This window comes from Dendrobates tinctorius, unplaced genomic scaffold (genome assembly GCF_039654945.1).
Source record: "Dendrobates tinctorius isolate UK_male_01 unplaced genomic scaffold, ASM3965494v1 ptg000177l, whole genome shotgun sequence".
Taxonomy (NCBI): Eukaryota; Metazoa; Chordata; class Amphibia; order Anura; family Dendrobatidae; genus Dendrobates; species Dendrobates tinctorius.
In genome coordinates this window covers 2,748,655-2,770,711 of record NW_027361844.1, presented here as the reverse complement: position 1 = coordinate 2,770,711, position 22,057 = coordinate 2,748,655, and the positions used below count along the sequence as shown (strand labels likewise).

Here is a 22,057-nt window from a genome sequence, read left to right as displayed (position 1 = left end):
GCAAGCCTTAGGCCACTGTGCTCTCCGCACCTCTACTCTAGCGTCCGACATCGATCCTGCCGCCTAGCTTTGTCGACTAGCGGCCGTACCCTACGCCGCGCTGCAGTTGCAGTCCTCCTTGGCGTCCGCAGTAGCGACGCCGCACACATGGTAGGTCTAGACGGACGCAGCTCCTCTGCCTTGGGTCCTGCTCCTGTGACCAGATACCGTGTATGCATTTCCCTGTGGTCTGTGACACTAACAGGCTCAGCGTGTTCGCATGTTTATTTTGCAGCGCCTCTGTGTGTGAACAGAGCCCGCTTTGCGCACCTCGGGTGAAGTCTAACCCGTGCGCATTATACCGCCATATTGGTTGTCTGTCATTACCTAGCAGCGGTGTAACACCTACTGCACGGTGGACCCCGAGCGGCGAAGCACTTTATTATTTATTTTTATTTAGTGCGTTCCGCCATTCCTAACATCACTGATCGGCACCAGTGCTTGCTTTTCCTTGGGACTTTTTTCCCCTAACTATTCCCCTCCTTTGCGCCACTCCATGAGTGCCTCCTACAGCCTCCAAGCCGATGATCAGACGCACATCACTGATTGCTTTTTAAAATGTCTGTTTTTATCCCCTTTTTGCATCACATCCATGTGTATGTCCTACAGCCATTGAGCGCTGGTTGGTTATGCACATCATCAATCGACATCCTTTTTTTGTGAAAAAATAATTGATTAAAAAAGAATTTAGATTAGTTGATATGACTAGATTTGGGACATTAAAAATATACCGTAGTAATCAGCACCTTCTACAGTATTATTTACTGAATAATCAGGGTCAGTGTCAGATACCAAAGCGGAAAAAAGCATCACTTCCGTGCCTGCCTCCCACAGCCGTCAAGCACTGATCACTCACACACTTCACTGATTGGCATCCAATTGTTGTTGTTTTTTGTATGAAAGAAACAGTAAAAAAAAAATTTAGATTAGTTGATAGGACTAGATTAGGGACAGTAAAACATATTGTAGTAATCGGCGTATAATACAGTATTTTTTGCTAAATGTAGCCAGAGTTAGTGTCTGATAGCAATGCGGAAAAAAATCACATCCGTGGGTGCATTCTACAGTCGGTGAATACTGATCATCGTACGGTTGTTTTTTTGCATAATTTTAAATAAAAAATTATTTAAATTAGCTGACAGGACTAAAGGCCTCATCACACACAGCGATCTCGCTAGCGAGATCGCTGATTTTGTGACACCACAGCGATCTCGCCAGCGAGATCGCTGTGCGTGACGGGGATCAGCGACAGGCCCCCCTGCCGGGTATCGCTGATCATTCTTGATCGGCCTGGGCCATTTTTTGATCGCTGGTCTCCCGCTGTCCAGCACGCATCGCTGCGTGTGGCAGCGAGAGACCAGTGATCAGCGACGCTGGTTTCTATTGTAAACATTGGGTATCCAGGAGCCGTGCGACTCTTAGATACCCGATTTTTACCTTGGAAACCAGCGTGTACGCCGGTTTCCAAGGTAAACAGCGGGTATCCAACTTAGAGATGTGGCTCCTGGATACCCGATGTTTACATTAGAAACCAGCGTGCTCACTGGTCCTGATCGCTGGTGGGTCTGTCAATGTGACAGCTCACCAACGATCAGCCTAACGATGTCCCAGCGATCCCATCCATGTCGGATCGTTGGTGGGATTGCTAGGACATCGTTATGTGTAATGGGGCTTTAAATTAGGGACAGTGAAATATACTGTAGAAATCAGCATCTGCTACAATTTCTTTTACTGATTATAGTCAGGGTTAGTGTCAGATAGTTGCGGGTGATCAGGGATTTTTTTTTTTTTACTGATGCCCGTTTAGTAAGATTGTTTTACCAAATTTTTATATTTTATATTTATATTTTTCTTTCTAGATTTTTTTCTTTTTTTTTATTCAAATAAAAAAGTTTACACCAAACACTCACCTGAGTTAAATTTGGTATGCACACACACATAGCACATACATGAAAAAATGTCCCGCTTGTCCGAATCATGGTATTCAGCGGAGGAGGCATACACCTTCCTTGCCTCCGACACTGATAGTGAGGAAGAAGATGCTACCTTCCTTTACTTTTCATACTTCCCTTCCTCAGTGATTCTGAACCTCCAAGCAGTTGCTCCAGGCCAGAAAATGAACCAGCGCCCACCTTTAGTGACCCCATATGGACCTCACTTTCCCTGAAGATTATGAACCACAGATTCCTGTGAGACCACGGATCTTACTGTGAGTTTTCCATATACTGGTTTCTCCACTCTTTTTATGCATCTTTCTTCGTAACCTGTTTTTATATTTGTCTTTTTACAAATAAAGCCTTTTGCAGATATTCTCATATATGGTGAGTGTGATTTCTTTTTAGTTGTTATCACAGGCACATGTAGGCAAGATACAGTGAATTTTGTTGATTTATATATGTTATGTAAAAGTTAAAATCACAACTCAAAATATGTAACATTATTACAAATGTGGAGTAACGTTATTAACACGACTGATTAACATACCTTCAAGTATGTGGTCTGCGGTTTTGAAAGCCTCGTCAACATCACCACATTGTAATTTCTTATCCGGTTCAAAAAAAGAATCATGTTTTATTGCATCCTTTAATAAAGAGCAGAGGCAGATGAGATTAGATAGTTAATACTCTGTCTTAGACCAAACTCAGTTGTCAGGTTTTTTTTTTTTTTTTTCATATGTGAAAAAGTAACCATTTTTTTCAATGTGTTGGATCGATCTTGGTCCGTGTGTCAGTTTTTACAATCCGTGTGTCATTCATTTTACTCATATGAATGCAAAAATTATAGAAATTTTTCAAAGTTTCTTCTTGCTGCTCAGTGAAGTACGGGCGGCATATTGACGACATCCTTGTAGCTTTCAAGGGCTATTTGCATTCGCTTAAATGAGCACCATAAGCAGGATCTAAATCTACATACTAAATTACATATCATTTTTAAAGGGAATTTGTTACTTTTTTGTCCTTAAATAAGTTGTCCCTCTGTGTGACTGCAAGCTTACAAATTGTGAGTAATTGTGAGTATTTGAGTAAAATACTACAGTTTGCATATCTGAAGTTTACAGAAAATTTTTCCAATCCCTATACAACTTTGCTTAGCAACTAGCTAATTGCTTTAATCTCTGTATCAGGTGGGAATAGCTGGTTACAAAAGAGTGGCACTGCCAAGTAGATACCGTATTCTATAATGTTTCACTTGATCATCTAGAGTAAAAACGGTTAATATTGTGGGACTAAGAACTGAAGGAATAAGGTGAGCAAGTTCTCTATATGCTGCATATTTTAATAGGCATTTGGATATTTCCAAAATAAAATAACATAATAAACGTTTTTACCTCAATAGTGAAAATCACTGGTTTTATATCTTCATAAACGATTTTCACCTTTTTGGCAGCTCGTTTTGCACGCTCTGGTTTGTCAGCCACGACAGCGCAGATAATGTAGCCGACACACATCACCTACACAAATAAAAATAGAACAGAATTGTGCTTTTCTCCTTAGGAATCATGAAACCTGCTGCTAGTTTCAAATAGGCTTTGCTATATATGAAACAGACAGGTAAAATATGATTTAATAAAAAAATGTAAGTCAGACTTTTGCTGGGAATACTGATTCTTTTTCTGCTCCCCTGGATCTACCCCTCCAGTTTTCTTTGTTTAAAATTTTAGACGCACTCCTCCCATCAAAGTTTTTACCCTCGCAATATATTGCAATCATCATATGATACAGCACTGTGTACTCACAATTGCTAATTTTGTCTTTCTATACAGCTATTTTTTTTTCTTTTCTCTGCTCTATACAGAAACAAGAATTCTCTTTTCCCTGCATGAATCATTCCCCTCTTCACCCTGACCCAGCTGCTCCCTCTTCCCCCTACAGGGACTTTTGCAGTGACTCATGACTCACCCAGGGAAAATTAACTTCCTGATAAGCTAAATCCTTCTAAGCTCTATGTATAATCAGTTTTTAATCATGTGATGTCATAGTCCTAATAGGAAAGAGAAGAATTGCTTGGTAGCAAAATGAACAATTGTAAGTACACAGTGCTGTATAATACACTGCTCTAAAAAAATAAAGGGAACACTTAAACAACAGAATATAACTCCAAGTAAATCAAACTTCTGTGAAATCAAACTGTCCACTTAGGAAGCAACACTGACAATCAATTTCACATGCTGTTGTGCAAATGGAATAGACAACAGATGGAACTTATTGGCAATTATCAAGACACCCTCAATAAAAGAGTGGTTCTGCAGGTGGGGACCAGAGACCACAACATCTCAGTACCAATGATTTCTGGCTGATGTTTTGGTTACTTTTGAATGTTGGTTGTGCTTTTACACTCGTGGTAGCATGAGACAAACTCTACAACCCACACAAGTGGCTCAGGTAGTGCAGCTCATCCAGGATGGCACATCAATGCGAGCTGTGGCAAGAAGGTTTGCTGTGTCTGTCAGTGTAGTGTCCAGAGGCTGGAGGCACTACCAGGAGACAGACCAGTACACCAGGAGATGTGGAGGGGGTCATAGGAGGGCAACAACCCAGCAGCAGGACTGATACCTCAGCCTTTGTGCAATGAGGAACAGGAGGAGCACTGCCAGAGCCCTGCAAAATGACCTCCAGCAGCCCGCAAATGTGCATGTGTCTGCACAAACGGTTAGAATCTGACTCCATGAGGATGGTCTGAGTGCCAGACATCCACAGATGGGAGTTGTGCTCACAGCCCAACACCGTGCAGGATGCTTGGCATTTGCCACAGAACACCAGGATTGGCAAATTAGCCTTTGGCGCCCTGTGCTCTTGACAGATGAAAGCAGGTTCACACTGAGCACATGTGACAGAGTCTGGAGATGCCGTGGAGAGTGATCTGCTGCCTGCAACATACTTCAGCATGATCGGTTTGGCAGTGGGTCAGTAATGGTGTGGGGTGGCATTTCTTTGGAGGGCTGAACTGTGTTAACCTTGAGCACAACCCCCTTCTGTGAACAGCGGGCACTCAGGCCATCCTCATGGAGTCAGTTTCTAACCGTTTGTGCAGACATATGCACATTTGTGGCCTGCGGGAGGTCATTTTGCAGGGCTCTGGCAGTGTTCCTCCTATTCCTCCTTGCACAAAGGCTGAGGTGGCGGTCCTGCTTCTAGTTTGTTGCCCTTCTACGGCCCCCTCCACATCTACTGGCCTGTGTCCTGGTAGCGCCTCCAGCCTCTGCACACTACGCTGAAAGACACAGCAAACCTTCTTGCCACAGCTCACATTGATATGCCTTCCTGGATGAGCTGCACTACCTGAGCCACTTGTGTGGGTTGTAGAGTTCGTCTCATGCTACCACAAGTGTGAAAGCACAGTCAACATTCAAAAGTGACCAAAACATCAGCCAGAAAGCATTGGTACTGAGATGTGATCTGTGGTCCCCATCTGTAGAACCACTCCTTTATTGAGGGTGTCTTGATAATTGCCAATAATTTCCATCTGTTGTCTATTCCATTTGCACAACAGCATGTGAAATTGATTGTCAATCAGTGTTGCTTCCTAAGTGGACAGTTTGATTTCACAGAAGTCTGATTTACTTGGAGTTATATTCTGTTGTTTAAGTGTTCTCTTTATTTTTTTCAGCAAAATATTATGATAATAGCTACTTTGATGGGAGGAGTTCTTTTTACAGCAGTGAAAGGTGTAGGCCACAAAATAGCAGATTCTTTCATATGGTTCACATCCTGTGTTTCAAACAATAGATGACTCACTGCAAAACATTCTCAACATTTTATGTATAACACTAGAAATAGGCCCGATGCTTTTGCATCGGGAGTGCGGTGAAATGAACATCTGTGTATTGCTAACAGCTGATAGATCGGCAACCCGGCGGCAGGCGACAAATCACATTAGCTGCTAGCGGTATTCAAATCTGGCGCCAACACCACTAGCAGCTGATTGGTCACCAGCCTTGGCGGGGGATTCAAATCCCGCGGGGCATGCTCATTGGCTCAGCCGGTGGGCGGCATAGCCAATGAGCGTTGCCGCGTGGGATTGAGGCTGTGTGCACACGTTGCAGATTCTGCAGCGGATTTTTCCGCACAAAAACCGCAGCTCTTGGCAGAAAACGCAGGTGCATTTTTATGTGTTTTTTTTCCGCGTTTTTTATGCGTTTTTTCCTTGCAATTGATGCGGTTTTTCAGTGCGGTTTTGCCTGCGGATTTGTCTGCGTTTTTGTAAGCTAAATAAAGATATGTCATTTAACAAAACAAAAAAAAGATTTGTGATGTAATTTCTGTCCAACATCCTCTTTTGCATTTGTCCAACCCACACTCTATTACACACACAGACAGATGATAATACAGTAGATAGATAGATATATCCATCTATCTATCTATCTATCTATCTATAGATATATCCATAGATACAGTGCCTTGCGAAGGTATTCGGCCCCCTGGAACTTTTCAACCTTTTCCCACATATCATGCTTCAAACATAAAGATACCAAATGTAAATTTCTGGTGGAGCATCAACAACAAGTGGGACACAATTGTGAAGTTGAACGAAATTTATTGGTTATTTTAAGTTTTTGTGGAAATTAGAAAACTGAAAAGTGGGGTGTGCAATATTACTCGGCCCCTTTAACTTATTACTTCGCTGCGCCACCTTTTGCTGCGATTACAGATGCAAGTCCCTGGGGTATGTTTATGAGTTTTGTACATTCTTCCTTGGCAAACAGCTCGAGCTCAGTGAGGTTTGATGGAGATCATTTGTGAACAGCAGTTTTCAACTCTTTCTACAGATTCTCGATTGGATTCAGGTCTGGACTTTGACTTGGCCATTCTAACACCTGAATACATTTGTGAACCATTCCATTTTAGATTTTGCCTTATGTTTGAGATCATTGTCTTGTTGGAAGACAAATATCTGTCCCAGTCTCAGGTCTTTTGCAGACTCCAACAGGTTTTCTTCAAGAATGGTCCTGTATTTGGCTCCATCCATCTTCCCATAAATTTTAACCACCTTCCCTGTCCCTGCTGAAGAAAAGCAGGCCCAAACCATGATGCTGCCATGACCATGTTTGACAGTGGGGATGGTGTGTTCAGGGTGATAAGCTGTGTTGCCTTTACGCCAAACATATCATTTGGCATTGTTGCCAAAAAGTTCAATTTTGGTTTCATCTGACCAGAGCACCTTCTTCCACATGTTTGGTGTGTCTCCCAGGTGGCTTGTTGCAAACTTTAAGACTTTTTATGGATATCTTTGAGAAATGACTTTCTTCTTGCTAGCATGGTGGTTCAGTGGACAGCACTGCAGCCTTACAGCGCTGGGCTTCTGGGTTCGAATCCCTCCAAGGACATCATCTGCAAGGAGTTTATATGTTCTCCCTGAGTTTGCGTGGGTTTCCTCCAGGTACTCCAGTTTCCTCCCACATTCCAAAGACATACTGATAGGGAATTTAGATTGTGAGCCCTGTGGGAGGAACGGTCCCCCCCGTCGAGTGTCCGGGCCGGAACCAAAGGAGCCGTCATCCAGGTTCCGGGGGAAACTGTTCCCGGGGAACAGAGTTCACGGACGGACCGTTGTTACAGACAGGAGAGCTAGGGGAGGGACCAGTATAAAGAGGGCAGGGAATTCCCCGGGCGATGAGTCAGCAGACCGGGACAGAGGCAGCTGGAGACGAAGGGAGCAGCTGCAAGCGAAAGTAACTTACCAGGGCCAGGCAAGACACTCACTGAGGGCCCCAGAGAGACTGCGCCAAGATGAACAGCTGAGACTCATCGCCCCGCTACAGCCCGCGGCCACTGCAGCCCCAGTCCAACCCACGGCCGCTGCCGCCTCTCCACAGCCTGCGGCTGCGGCCTGCCCGCGGCCGCTGCCGCCTCTCCTCAGCCTGCGGCTGCGGCCTGTCCCCCGCCACCTGCAGCCGCCCCGCTCTCACCAGTGGCTGCGGCAAGTACAGCGTCGTTAGCGGCCACCACTGTCCCCTCCGGTCCGCAGCAGGAGCTGAGCCTCGGCTTGCCGCGGATTCCCCGTCGCAGCCGTTAGCTGCGCAAGTGGCCCGTCATTCGGCACCCGACATCGCTGCCGCTTGCACCAGTCCAGGGGCTGCGGCCTATCCATCCAAGCACTCCGCCGGGGCCCATGGGGCTCCAGGGTCAACAGCGCGCCAGAGCGCGCAAAGATTCCGCCAACGCCTCAGCAACTGGGCCATGCAACTACTACGCCGAAGGACCACCATCCCGAACGGCATGGGACATCTGGACAGCTAAGTGACTATCATTACGGACCCGTAGTCGGCCTTACCCGCGGCCCTATAGTGACCGGCTATTGCCGGGAGTAGTTGTGTTCTAACGTTTTGTGTTTGCTTGTATCGAGCCCCTGCTAGGGCAACCCGTGTTACCCCTATTTGATTGTCCAAGCCTTGACTGAGGAAAGTTCCCTCTAGTCATATAAACGTTATTCTAGTAAGCACCAAATTGTCCCGCGACTCGTCACTGCATCCTGCGTACCTGAAAACACCGCAGCCCCATCGGGGACAGCGATGATAATGTGTGTAAAGTGCTGCAGAATATGTTAGTGCTATATAAAAATAAAGATTATTATTATTATTATTAATAAAGGCAAGATTTGTGCAGTGTACAACTGATTGTTGTTCTATGGACAGACTGTCCCACCTCAGCTTTAGATCTCTGCAGTTCATCCAGAGTGATCATGGGCCTCTTGGCTGCATCTCTGATCTGTCTTCTCCTTGTTTCAGATGAAAGTTTAGAAGGACGGCCAGGTCTTGGTAGATTTGCAGTGGTATGATACTCCTTCCATTTCAATATGATCGCATGCATAGTTCTCCTTGGGATGTTTAAAGTTTTGGAAATCATTTTGTATCCAAATCCGGCTTTAAACTTCTCCACAACAGTATCACGGACCTGCCTGTTGTGTTCCTTGGTCTTCATGATGCTCTCTGTGCTTCAAACAGAACCCTGAGACTATCACAGAGCAGGTGCATTAATACGGAGACGTGATTACACACAGGTGGATTATATTTATCATCATTAGTCATTTAGGACAACATTGGATCATTCAGAGATCCACAATGAACTTCTATAGTGAGTTTACTCCACTGAAAGTAAAGGGCCTGAATAATATTGCACCCCCCACTTTTCAGTTTTTGAATTTCCACAAAATTTAAAATAACCAATAAATTACGCTCAACTTCACAATTGTGTCCCACTGTTGATTCTTCACCAAAAATTTACATTTGGTATCTTTATGTTTGAAGCATGATATGTGGGAAAAGGTTGAAAAGTTCCAGGGGGCCGAATACTTTCGCTAGGCACTGTATATCCATAGATATGTCCATAGATATATGTATAGATATTTCCATAGATATATCTATAAATATTTCCATAGATATATCTATAAATATTTCCATAGATATTTCCATAGATATATAGCCAATATACAGTATATTTAAAAAAAAAACGGAAAAAAAATGTTGTGGGCTCCTGCATAATTTTCTACGCCAGAGAGGAAAAGCCGACGTCTGGGGGCCAATATTTATAGCCTGGGAAGGGGGTAATACCCATGGCCCCTTTCCCAGGCTATGAATATCAGCCCTCAGCTGTCTGCATTGCCTTTACTAGCTATTAAAATAGGGGGACCCCAAAAAAATGACATGGGGTCCCCCTATATTTTATAGCCAGAAAGGGTACACAGACAGCTGCGGGCTAATAGTCATAGCCTAGGAAGGGGCCATGGATATTGTCCCCCGGCTACAAATACCAGGGCGAAGCCGCCCCTGAAATGACGCATCTCTAAGATGCACCAATTCTGGCACTTAATCCCTCTCTTCCCACTCCCATGTAGCGATGGGATATGGGGTAATAAGGGGTCAATGTCACCTTGCTATTGTAAGGTGACATTAAACCCGGTTAATATTGGAGAGGCGTCAATAAGACTATCCATTATTAATCTTATATTAATAAAGGGTTAAAAAACACACACACACATAAGAATAAAGAATTTTAATTATATAGAGCACAACACGGTTTTCATATTTTTATTGTACTCTCAGATCCAAGCGACACCCTCGGTCTCCTAGAATAAAATGAAAAATAATAAACCAACCATATACTCCCTTTTTGACGCAGTCCAATTAATAACGATTGTCCCACGATGATCTCCGCTATAGAACAGTGACATCAGGTGATGTCACTGCTCTATAGGATCTCCCAGTGATGAACTGACAGGAGACATTGGCTCCTGCAGTCCATCACTGAGGTTACCTGAGTTCAAAGTCTCACTTTACAGCAATGCTGCGTGAGAATTAGAGTTAGGGTTACGGGACCTCTTTCAGCGGAGGGATACACAGAGGAGGATTACCTCCGCCTGTCATTTCATTGCTGGACCCCCTGAAGAGCGGTCAGATCAGCTGATGCGGCAGCTCTCCACGGGAGATCGTCGTGGGACACTCGTTATTAATTGGACTACAGCGGAAAGGTGAGTATAGGTTCTTTTATTATTTTATTTTTATTACAGGTGATCGATGGCTTTGGGGAATTAGGTGATTGGTGAGTATTTACTCTGTTATGTGTTGTATGTTATATGTATTTTCTGTATGCTATATGTTCTGTATGTTATGTATGTTTTGGCTAATGTGTCACTGTCAGGGTAGCAGGCATAGCCCGATGGAACTTATAGTCCCATCGGATGATGCCTGCATACACACACACACACACACACACACACAAAACCGCAGACCCCCCATCACAGCCCGATACACCCCACAAGACCCTGTACAGACCCGGCAACCCCCGCACAGCCCCAGCAGAGCCCACGCACAGCTCGATGACCCCCGTACATGCCCGCAAACCCCCCACACACACATAGGCCCATACACACACACAGTCACCGCCCACACACCATACACGCACACAGTTACTGCCCACACACCATACACGCACACAGTCACTGCCCACACACCATACACGCACACAGTCACCGCCCACACACCATACACGCACACAGTCACCGCCCACACACCATACACGCACACAGTCACCGCCCACACACCATACACGCACACAGTCACCACCCACACACCATACACGCACACAGTCACTGCCCACACACCATACACGCACACAGTCACCGCCCATACACCATACACGCACACAGTCACCACCCAAACTCTTCCCCCGATCTGAAATCTCCAGCCAAAGCCACGTGGCACCGCTCAATGGCTGAGCTGCTGGCGGCTGAGCCAATGAGCGGCGTGGGATTCCAATTTGAATCCTGCGCTGCACCGCTCTTTGGCTCAGCCGGCGGGCGGCTCAGCCAAAGAGCGGTGCTGCGCGTCTTGGTGTGGATATGAATCCCGAATGACATATCAGAATACCCATAACTTGGGTGTTCCAATATGGTGGTCGGCGTAGTTCCGATGCGAGCAGCTTCTTGTCTCCTGGCTGCGACGCTGCTGACCTCCCTACGGCGGGAGATGAGTCAAGGCTACCGTCTGGAGATCAGCGGCTAGCGTGGCTGATCTCCCGACGGAATAGCGGTGCCGTTTTTGTCTCTTCCAGCCGCCGTGGATTGTGGGATAGCGACACCATCGCCGGAAGTTGTGACAGAGCCGATTAGCAATTATATATTAGATTCCTTATGTGCACTGTAAATGTTGAAATGCAAACAGTGCATTTGCTTAAAAAATGTTATATACCCTATAATAGAGTGCATGTAGGTAAGTGAAATAACATTGTATGTCTGCATGCTCACAGATGCAGTATAGCATACTGCTGTTCATTGTTTTTATGTATATGTTTTGAAGGCAATATATCAGCTCAGCAGGTTTTTGCTAATTACTCCAAGAGCAGCATGATGTAGCGGCAGAGCTTCTGATTCCAGCAATGTCGTACTGATTGGGCTGTGTTCTTTGGTTTCAATACAATCAGAGTTTTACCAGCAGACTATCACTAGAGGACTAGTTTCCTTGTGCCATCTAGTCATCCTGCTCTGCATAACTCCACCCACACCACTGATTATCAGCTTTTTGTCAATGTAAGGTGTACACACACAGCTGCCAATCAGTGATGTGTGTGTTTGTGTGGGGTTATACACAGCTCAACATTCAGAAAATGAGTAGATTTGTAGCAGTTAAAACAGCAAACAACCCAGTAAGTGACACATCGCTGGAATCAGGGTCTCTGACCCTACATTCTGCTCTCAGATAACACAGTATTTACCTGGTGACCAATTTTCTTTGAACTACTATTATAACTTCTCTGGTGGGAACCATTTTAATTTGAAAAATAAAAGTAATTTATTTCCTTGTTCACACTTTGTTGGGGTCCCCTTCTTTAGAGATAAAGTTGCAAGATAACAACCCTGTACGTTTAGTCTATATAAAGGAGGAATGTTGAGTACAAAAGACTAGAGTTGAGCGACTTTTGTTTTTTTAGGGTCGAGTTTCGTTTCGTGAAACCGGACTTTTCCGAAAGTCGGGTCGAGCAAGATCGGCCGATTATAGGGAAAAGTCGGGGTCGTCCTGAAACACGAAACCCAATGTAAGTCAATGGGGAATAAAAGTCGGCAGTGAGAGGAGGACAGGAAACACACCTACAGTGCCCATTTGATTGCCAAAAGCATCAATTCTTCTTACTTAAGCTTGTCAACCTTAATTAACTTCATAATACAAGTTACGCACTGAAAAATGGGGGTTATTTGGCTAAAGTTGTGGGGGGGTAGGGCTGGCTCCAGGTTTTCATGTGCCCTGGGTGAAAGAGCGCCCCTTTAACATACACCACAACTCATCATGCTCCGATACGGCAGAGAAATAGCGGTATAGTACAATGAAAAATACCTCACTTTTTACATCTCATGACGAGGCCCATCTATTTCTCCATACAGAATCATTGGTCCCATATAATGTTTGAAACAGTATATGATGAGCTCCACATAATGCTACAGTATATGTTGGTCCCCATGGATGAAGCTCCACTGTCTTATGGGCCCAAATAATGCTCCAAACATAATGGGCCCCATTTCTAATGCTCTAGTGTATAATGGGCCCTGTAAATGCTGCTCCAGTGTCTGATGTCCACCTTTGGAATGTTCCAGTGTATGGTGGGCCCCATCTATCATTCTCCAGAGTATAGTGCTCCCCAAAAATTGCTGTCCCAACATTGAAAACAATCAAATAAGTCTCCTCGCTAGGGAATCCCTGTACTAGTCTGGACTCCTCGTCGTCCCCATCTTCCATCTCACTGCACAGTATTTCAACCTTGCAAGTGCTGTGATCCTGAGCAAGCAGGGGGGGCCCACTCGTTGGCGACGGCACTGGCACAGGGCCCCTGATAGTACGGTGGTGTGTCTGATGGCGGGTGGGCCGAACCTGCACTTTCATCTGCAGCTTCCTCTTTGTCACCGTGTAAGATGGAACTGTATATGGGAAGGGTAACCTGAGTTTCATCAGGGTCAGATTCAGGCCGTGTAGCGTGCGAGGGGAATGTAGTGGTCTGGGTCAATGTACCAGCAGATTCATCGAGCAGTGGCTGGGCATCAGTGCACTTGTGTCGCCCCCAGGAGTACGGTCGCCACAGTGGCATTACCTTCCTCATAGGGAGTGTGATGTCATGCTTGGGAGCAACGAAGGATCTCTCTAGCAGGTTAACTGATTGGGCGGCGTTATTCCCACGAGTCATGACCCTCCAAACAGCGTTCATGAAGGCAAAGTGTTTGTTTTACGTGGGCAGTATGGTTGCAAAGCTGAACCTTAAAGGAATGTCCAGAAGGGCACCACCAGGAGTGGAGCCTACGGTTAAATTCGACTCCACCTGGGAAACCTCAACCATGCCAGCTACAGAAAAGATGCACACATTGCAAGCTTAATTCCGTTAACGAACGAGACTCCGTCATGCCCCGCGGTCCGAGTCCGGCTTACTAGAGGGACACGTGAGGCTCTGGCACATGAGATTGGCCAATAACTGGTGTGTCATGCCCTTACATGTCCGTGGCTGCATGTGCGCTACACTGAAAAGGCCAGCGTTTGTCGCTTACAGGTGCAGATAACCCGCTGAACAACGTTAGTGATGGGGGTCACTGATTACAATTATTACCCGTGAACGATGATTTCCCAGTAAGTGCAGGTCAACCGCAGTTCCGGAATTAGGCCTAACTGTCATTCCTGAAAAAATGAAAAACTTACGTGTGCAAACCACAGGTGCTGTAGCTTGCTTAACAGCTCGCCAGCTGTTCTCACGCCCAGTATGGATTATACGTGATTGCACAAAGGTGAGAAAGGGTACCGTATCCCCGGATAACATGTATGGATAGCGTACACATTCAAAATATATGTCAATACATCAGGAGGCAGGCTCAGACGGTGTTAGGCCCAGTATGGCTTGCACGTGATTGCACAAAGGTGAGAAAGGGTACCGTATCCCCGGATAACATGTATGGATAGTGTACACATTCAAAATATGTCTATACATCAGGAGGCAGGCTCAGACGGTGTTAGGCCCAGTATGGATTGCACGTGATTGCACAAAGGTGAGAAAGGGTACCGTATCCCCGGATAACATGTATGGATAGCGTACACATTCAAAATATATGTCTATACATCAGGAGGCAGGCTCAGACGGTGTCAGGCACAGTATGGATTTGACGGCCCAGACTACACAGCGGAGGAGCAGGGAGAGGTAAAGATTGCAAATGCTGGGGCCCTGCCCAAGCAAGGGGGCCCACTCGTGGGCGTCGGTACTGGCACTGGGCCCCTCATAGTACGGCGGTGTGTCTGACTGCGGGTGTGCACCACCGTCAGAGACACTTGATTGCACTATGAGGGACCCTGTGCAAGTGCCCGCGCCCAAGAGTCGGCCTACCCACCTGTCCAGGGCAATGGCACTCGCACGGTGTCGTGCGCTAGGTGGTGACCCCGGCCATGGGGGGGGAGGCAGCACAGTTAGGGAGTTTTAGAAAGTGGCATATGTTGATGTTGGATATTCAGCTGATGCAAAAGGCGAAATAGGTCAAGTCCCAGGAAGAGGTGGACCAAAGCAAGCCATTTTTCTGTCACCCTATGTGTCATCAGGGGAAGGTGGGACAAAATCCTTGGAAACCCATGCATGGTTCATTTTAATGAAGGTTAGATCATCCACATTTTGGGTTGACAGACAGGTCCTTTTTTCTGTCAGGATTGATCCAGCTGCACTGAAGACTCTTTCCGATAGCACACTTGCAGCTGGGCAAGCGAGCTCCTGTAAGGCATATTGTGCCAATTCAGGCCAGGTGTCCAGTTTAGCGGCCCAATAGTCAAAGGGGAATGACCTGTGTGGGAGAACATCGATATGGGAGGAAAAGTAGTTTGTAACCATAGTTGACAACTGCTGTCTCCTGTCACTTTCCATCGATGCAGTATTACCAGTTGTGTGAGCGGTACTTGAAAAATCAGTCCACAACATTGTCATGAAACCCCTGTCTCCAACGCCACTTCTGCTGTGTGCACCATGAACACCTCTGCCAAGCTGCCCCCGGCCCGTACGGCTCGTGTGAGAACCATCACCGCTGCTGTGTGCTGGGAATGCCTCAAGCAACCGATTTACCAGAGTTGCTTGTTTATTAGCCAATATTAGGTCAAGGTTCTCCTGTGGCATGATGTTTTTTAATTTGCCTTTATAGCGTGGATCCAGGATGCTGGCCAACCAGTAGTCGTCATCGTTCATCATTTTGGCGATGCGTGGGTACCTTTTTAGGATCTGCAAGGCATAATCTGACATGTGGGCCAATGTTCCCGGTGTCAATGATGCACTGCGAGTGCTGGTTGGAGGAGCACTTTCTGGCAAATCCACATCCCTCCAGTCACGCACAAACCCTGTACCAGACCTTGCCACGCCAACATTTTCACTTGCCCCACGAGATGCATCCTCCTCCCCTAAGTAATCATCCCCATCATCATCCTCCTCCTCCTCTTCTTCCTCCACCTCGTCCAGGAGAGGTCCCTGAGCAGACAATGGCTGAATGTCATCAAGGATTCCCTCCTCCTCTTCCTCCTCATCAACATTGGCTGCAGACGCCTGCTCCTTAAGGTGCGTCAAAGTTTGCATGAGCAGACGCATAAGTGGGATGCTCATGCTTAGGATGGCGTCGTCTGCGCTTACCAGCCGTGTGCATTCCTCAAAACACTGAAGGACTTTACAGAGGTCTTTCAGCTTCGACCACTGCACACCTGTCAACTCCATGTCTGCTCTCAAAGTGCCTGGCCATGTATCCTCCCACAAATGCATTATGGCCTGCCTCTGCTCGCACAGCCGCTCCACCATATGCAGGGTGGAGTTCCACCTTGTTGCAATGTCGATAATGAGGCGGTGGTTGGGAAGGTGGAGCAATCGCTGCAGCTTCTGCATACGAACGGAGTGTACAGGCGACCGGCGGATGTGCGCGCACAGTCTTCGCACCTTCTGGAGCAGGGCTGTTAACTCCGGATAATTTTTGAGGAAGCACTGCACCACCAGGTTCAAGGTGTGAGCCAAGCAAGGTATGTGGCTGAGTTTTGAAAGGGCTATGGCTGCCACAAAATTACGGCCGTTATCACTAACTACCTTGCCTGCCTCAAGATGTACACTGCCCAGCCATGACTCAGTTTGTCGCTTCAAGTACTCGGCCAGCACCTCGGCGGTGTGTCTGTCGCCCAAACACATCATCTGCAACACAGCCTGCTGACGCTTTCCACTAGCTGCTCGATAGGGGGACACCTCGTGTGCAACAGTGGCAGCTGCAGATGGAGTGCTCGTATGACTGCGCTCTGTGGACGAGCTTTCGCTTCTGGAGGAGGAGGAGGAGGAGGATGGTCGAACGCCTACAGCCAACTGTTTAGTATACCATGGGCTAGGCAGCACTGTCCCACCACCGCTGTCCCCTGTGGACCCTGCATCCACCACATTAACCCAGTGTGCAGTGATGGACACGTAACGGCCCTGGCCATGCCGACTGGACCATGCATCAGTTGTGAGGTGCACCTTTCCACTCACTGACTGCTTGAGTGCATGGACAATGCGGTCTTTTACATGATGGTGGAGGGCTGGGATGGCTTTGTGAGAGAAGAAGTGGCGACTGGGTAGGTCATAGCGTGGTACTGCATAGGCCATGAGTTCGTGGAAAGCTGCGCTTTCCACCAACCGATAGGGCATCATCTCAAACGAGATTAGTTTGGCAATGTGGGCGTTCAAACCCAGTGTACGCGGATGAGAGACTGAGTACTTTCTTGACCTACTCATAGTGTCTGGGAGGGTGAGCTGGACTTGAGAGCTGCATATGGTGGAAGAAGCGGTGGATAGGGCGGACTGAGAGAGGGTTGATGATGGTGATGGAGTTGGTGTTCTTTCTGATGGCCTAGATTCAGTATTTCGTTGATATAACAGTGGGATTCCCTGACTGCTGTGGCCTTGCAACGACACCTCAACATTTGCTGCTGTGCTAACCGGTGGGCTTACAGTGGGGGAAAAAATGTAGCGTTGCTGACTACCTTCTTTGTGATCAGTTGCACATGTGGCACTTGAGGTTTGGTGTTGTGTCCACGCTTGCAAGTGCATGGTGGTTAAATGTCTAAGCATGCAACTGGTATTCAAATTTTTTAGATTTTTCCCTCGGCTAAAGGTCTTTGCGCACTTCTTACAGATAACCTTGGCCTGATCATGAGGATTTTGTTCAAAAAAGTGCCACACTGCACTCTTCCTACTTTGGCAGACATTTTGCGGCCTAGCACGCTGTGATCTTTTGACCCTCTGGACAAGCTGTCCAGCAACTCTTTTGATTTTTGGAACCTGTCTTTGGAGTGCTCCGGGCCTGCCAGATAACAGCTGTTGCGATGTCGATGTCTGCTGTGGATGCTCCTCATCTGAGCTATTGGAAGCAGCACCCTCTTCCCCCAATGGATGCCAATCTGGGTCAACAACTGGGTCATCCATCACCTCCTCTTCAATGTCATGTGCACCTTCCTCTGTGTCACCGTGTATGGTGGTATAGTGTGTGGGAAGGGGCACCTGAGTCTCATCAGGGTCAGAATCTGGCTCTGTACACTGCGAGGACAATGTAGTGCTCTGAGTGAATGTACCAGCAGAATCATCTATCAGTGGCTGTGCATCAGTGCACTCCATGTCAGATTCATCTTGGCCTGGGTAATTCACCATTTCACTTGATAATCCAGGCATGGTATGTGAAAACAGCTCCATGGAGTAATCAGTAGTATGGCCTGCGTCATCCTTCAATCTTGGTTGGGGTGAAGGACACAAGGAAAGGTGTGGTTCATGAACATGAGCCTCCAATGACGACTCAGTGCTTTTACTTTTTACAACTTCAGAAGAGGAGGCGATAGAGCTGGAGGCTGAGTCAGCAATGTAAGACAAAACTTTTTCCTGATGCTCTGGCTTTAAAAGCGGTTTGCCAACTCCTAGAAAACTAAGCCTTCGAAGCCTTATGGAGCCAGACGATGACGCAGGCTCAACACCTCCTGCATTCGGTCCTATTTTGCTCTTGCCACTACCATCAGATCCACCACCAACACCATCATTACCAGCTGCCAACCCCCGCCCAATTCCACGGCCTCTTCCACCAGCCTTCCTCATTTTTTGTAGAAATGTAGACAAAATCCAACAAACTATATAGTAATGTAAAACAAGGTACAAGGTGTCTATAGGACAGGGGAGATTTTGAATTTCTGCACACACTAGTGGACACTGGACACTTATGGATTGTGTGAGGCCCACTGAATATCACAGCGCTATGTCACAGGCTCGATGGCACAGGTGTGAAAAAAGTGACTACAGGATAAGGGAGATTTTGAATTTCTGCACACACTAGTGGACATGACACTTTTGGATTGTGTGAGGCCCACTGAATATCAGAGCGCTATGTCACAGGCTCGATGGCACAGGTGTGAAAAAAGTGACTACAGGATCACAGAGATTTTGAATTTCTGCACACACTAGTGGACACTGGACACTTTTGGATTGTGTGAGGCCCACTGAATATCAGAGCGCTATGTCACAGGCTCGATGGCACAGGTGTGAAAAAAGTGACTACAGGATAAGGGAGATTTTGAATTTCTGCACACACTATTGGACACTGGACACTTTTGGATTGTGTGAGGCCCACTGAATATCAGAGCGCTATGTCACAGGCTCGATGGCACAGGTGTGAAAAAAGTGACTACAGGATCACAGAGATTTTGAATTTCTGCACACACTTGTGGACACTGGACACTTATGGATTGTGTGAGGCCCACTGAATATCAGAGCGCTATGTCACAGGCTCGATGGCACAGGTGTGAAAAAAGTGACTACAGGATAAGGGAGATTTTGAATTTCTGCACACACTATTGGACACTGGACACTTTTGGATTGTGTGAGGCCCACTGAATATCAGAGCGCTATGTCACAGGCTCGGTGGCACAGGTGTGAAAAAAGTGACTACAGGATAAGGGAGATTTTGAATTTCTGCACACACTAGTGGACACTGGACACTTTTGGATTGTGTGAGGCCCACTGAATATCAGAGCGCTATGTCACAGGCAGAAATTGGCTAGTGTATCACAAACTACAAGGTGTATGTAGAATTGGGCAGAATAGGAATCTCCCTAGAGTGTAGGTCTGTAAGAACGGAACAAGTCCTCCACTTATCCTTCCACAGTGACACACAGCTTCACTGTGGCCGTGATAACAGCCATTACACGGTACTGAGAGGAGCGTGCACGTACACGGCTGTCCGGTGTACGTAAAATTGTCAAGCTCCGTGTTTTTTAAGTATACGGACTGACACACGCTGTCTCTCTATAGTTTTGAATGTGATCAAACAGCAAATATATTTAACGGTTTGAAAGCTAGACAAAACTAGTAGGTGCTGGTCTGTAAGAACGGAACATGTCCTTGACTTATTCTCACCGAGTGACACACAGATAGCTTCACTGTGGCTGTGATAACAGCCGTTACACGGTACTGTGTGAGGAGCGTACACCGCTGTATGGTGTGAAAAAATGCACGCTTAGTACCTCAGCAGGACAAAAAAAAAAATTGGGATTGTTTTTAAAAAAGCAGTTTGCAGAGCAGTGGGTAAACAGCAATGCAGCTGTCAGGAAGCCTTAGAAGGCAGCCTAACAACCAACACCGCTGATCCACCACAATATAGCCTCCCCTTGCACTGCACACACAGTGACTGGTGTGTTGTACAGGCAAAATCGCTAGCAGCAGAAGCAGTTTTTTTTTCTTCTTCCCTGCCTAACGCTCTCCCTACAGAATCAGCAGCAGCAACCTCTCCCTATGCTAAGATCGGCAGAAGTAAGATGGCGGTCGGCGTGCACGCCCTTTTATAACCCCTGTGACGCCCACCAAAGCAAGCCAATCACTTGCATGCCCTTCTGAAAGATGGTGGTGACCCCTGCCTATGTCATCACGTTGCCCACAGTGTCCGTGGATCCTGATTGGCTGAAAGAGCGCAAAACAAACTTTTCAAACGCGACTTTGGCGCGTAAGTCGCCGACCTCGTGGCCGACCTCATCCTTGGGTCGGGTTTCGTTTCATGAAACCGGACTTTGCCAAAAGTCGGTGACTTTTGAAATTTTTCGACCCGTTTCGCTCAACTCTACAAAAGACACCAATCTTGGATAATCCTCTGCACTTCACTAACATCGATTCTGGTTTGCATATCATTAAGCTTCTTTACTGCTTTTTGTTGACAGACATATTCTTTTAAATGTTATTCTTGGGCTTTCTGGCCCAAGTTTAGTGTCTATTCCACAATGCATTATTTAAAAGGGTTATCCAGGACTATTACATTCTTTATTATGGGTTGAAGAACTAACAGGCAGGTAGACCACTCCTGCCGGCGATTCAGCAGCTTTATTTAATGTCTCAGTGGCTTCTCATGCACTCTGCTCTGTTGATGACGCGTGACTGTTGACATCATGCTGATTGGCAGGAAGCCGGCTATCAATCAGCATTCCTCAGCAGAGCAGCCTGAAAGTGGAAGAGCTGCTCTGTTGAGGTGGAGCAGCTGAATCACCCGCAGGAGCAGTTAGTGACTGCTCTGAGCCGGCTTCCAGTAAAACGGAGAGGTAGTTGTCTCTGTTAGCAACTACCTGCGTTTTAGTTTTTACGCCCTTGGTAAAAAAACAATGTTCCTGTATAAGCCCTTTAATAGTGTTTGTTGTATTCTGCACACTGCAAGAGTGTGACAAGTGTATTGATTACATATTGTATTGATTACATATTGATATAGTGTATTGATTACATATTATATCTGACAAATGGTTATCAACAACACAAAGGTGATCCATTTATTTACAGTGGATTTCTTGGTTTTACTGGGAGTAAGATAACATATTTTTGTCTTTGGCTAGTTTCAGACTAGCGTTTCTTGCCAGCAGCGCACGCAGCCGCTAAGCCCCACCCCCTGCCCGCCCCCTCTGGTCATCTCCACCTAGTATCACACACAGCTGCAGGCGATCTGCACACCCTATCTTTAGCATAGGGTGCGCAGACCATGCACTGACCGTGCGCTAGTAGAATTTTGCGTGCGCTGCGCCCTTTTGACGGTGTGCTGGTGCGCGCCGAACGCACCATGTTGCATTTTGGTGCACTTGGAGCACTGTCAAAAGGGCGCAGCGCACGCAAAATTCTACTAGCGCACGGTCAACGCACCCTATGCTAAAGATCAAAATTATGTTTACTAAATACCCTTATTATTATTATTACCTTTATGCATTATTTGCAGTTTATTTTTTACTTTTTAGTTCAGGATATTTGTGTTTTTTGCTTTCTGTTTTCTAAAGATAGGGTGTGCAGATCGCATGCAGCCATGTGCGATACTAGGCGGAGATGACTGGAGGGGGCGGGGCTTAGCGGCGGCATGCGCTGCTGGCAAAAAACGCTAGTCTGAATCTAGCCTCAGTCAGAATTTTATATAATTATTCCAGTTCACTTAAATGGGACAGAGATGCAAAACCCAGTAATGAATGAAGCGGTAGCGATCATGATCGACCACTGCCCCATTTATGTGAGACTCTACA

General features: G+C 46.5%; 1 protein-coding gene across 2 annotated transcripts in view; it reads right to left on the bottom strand.

Moving 5' to 3' along the window:
• LOC141054221 (aldehyde oxidase 1-like) overlaps positions 1–22,057 on the bottom strand; it is a 295,390-nt gene that overhangs the window by 106,191 nt on the left and 167,142 nt on the right. For both annotated transcript variants that reach the window (XM_073551452.1, XM_073551453.1), the window contains exons 19-20: positions 3,368–3,490; positions 2,524–2,620 (exon numbers count right to left, since the gene is read on the bottom strand). In XM_073551452.1, coding sequence (XP_073407553.1) covers positions 2,524–2,620; positions 3,368–3,490 — 220 coding nt within the window. The remainder of the gene's footprint in view (positions 1–2,523; positions 2,621–3,367; positions 3,491–22,057) is intronic.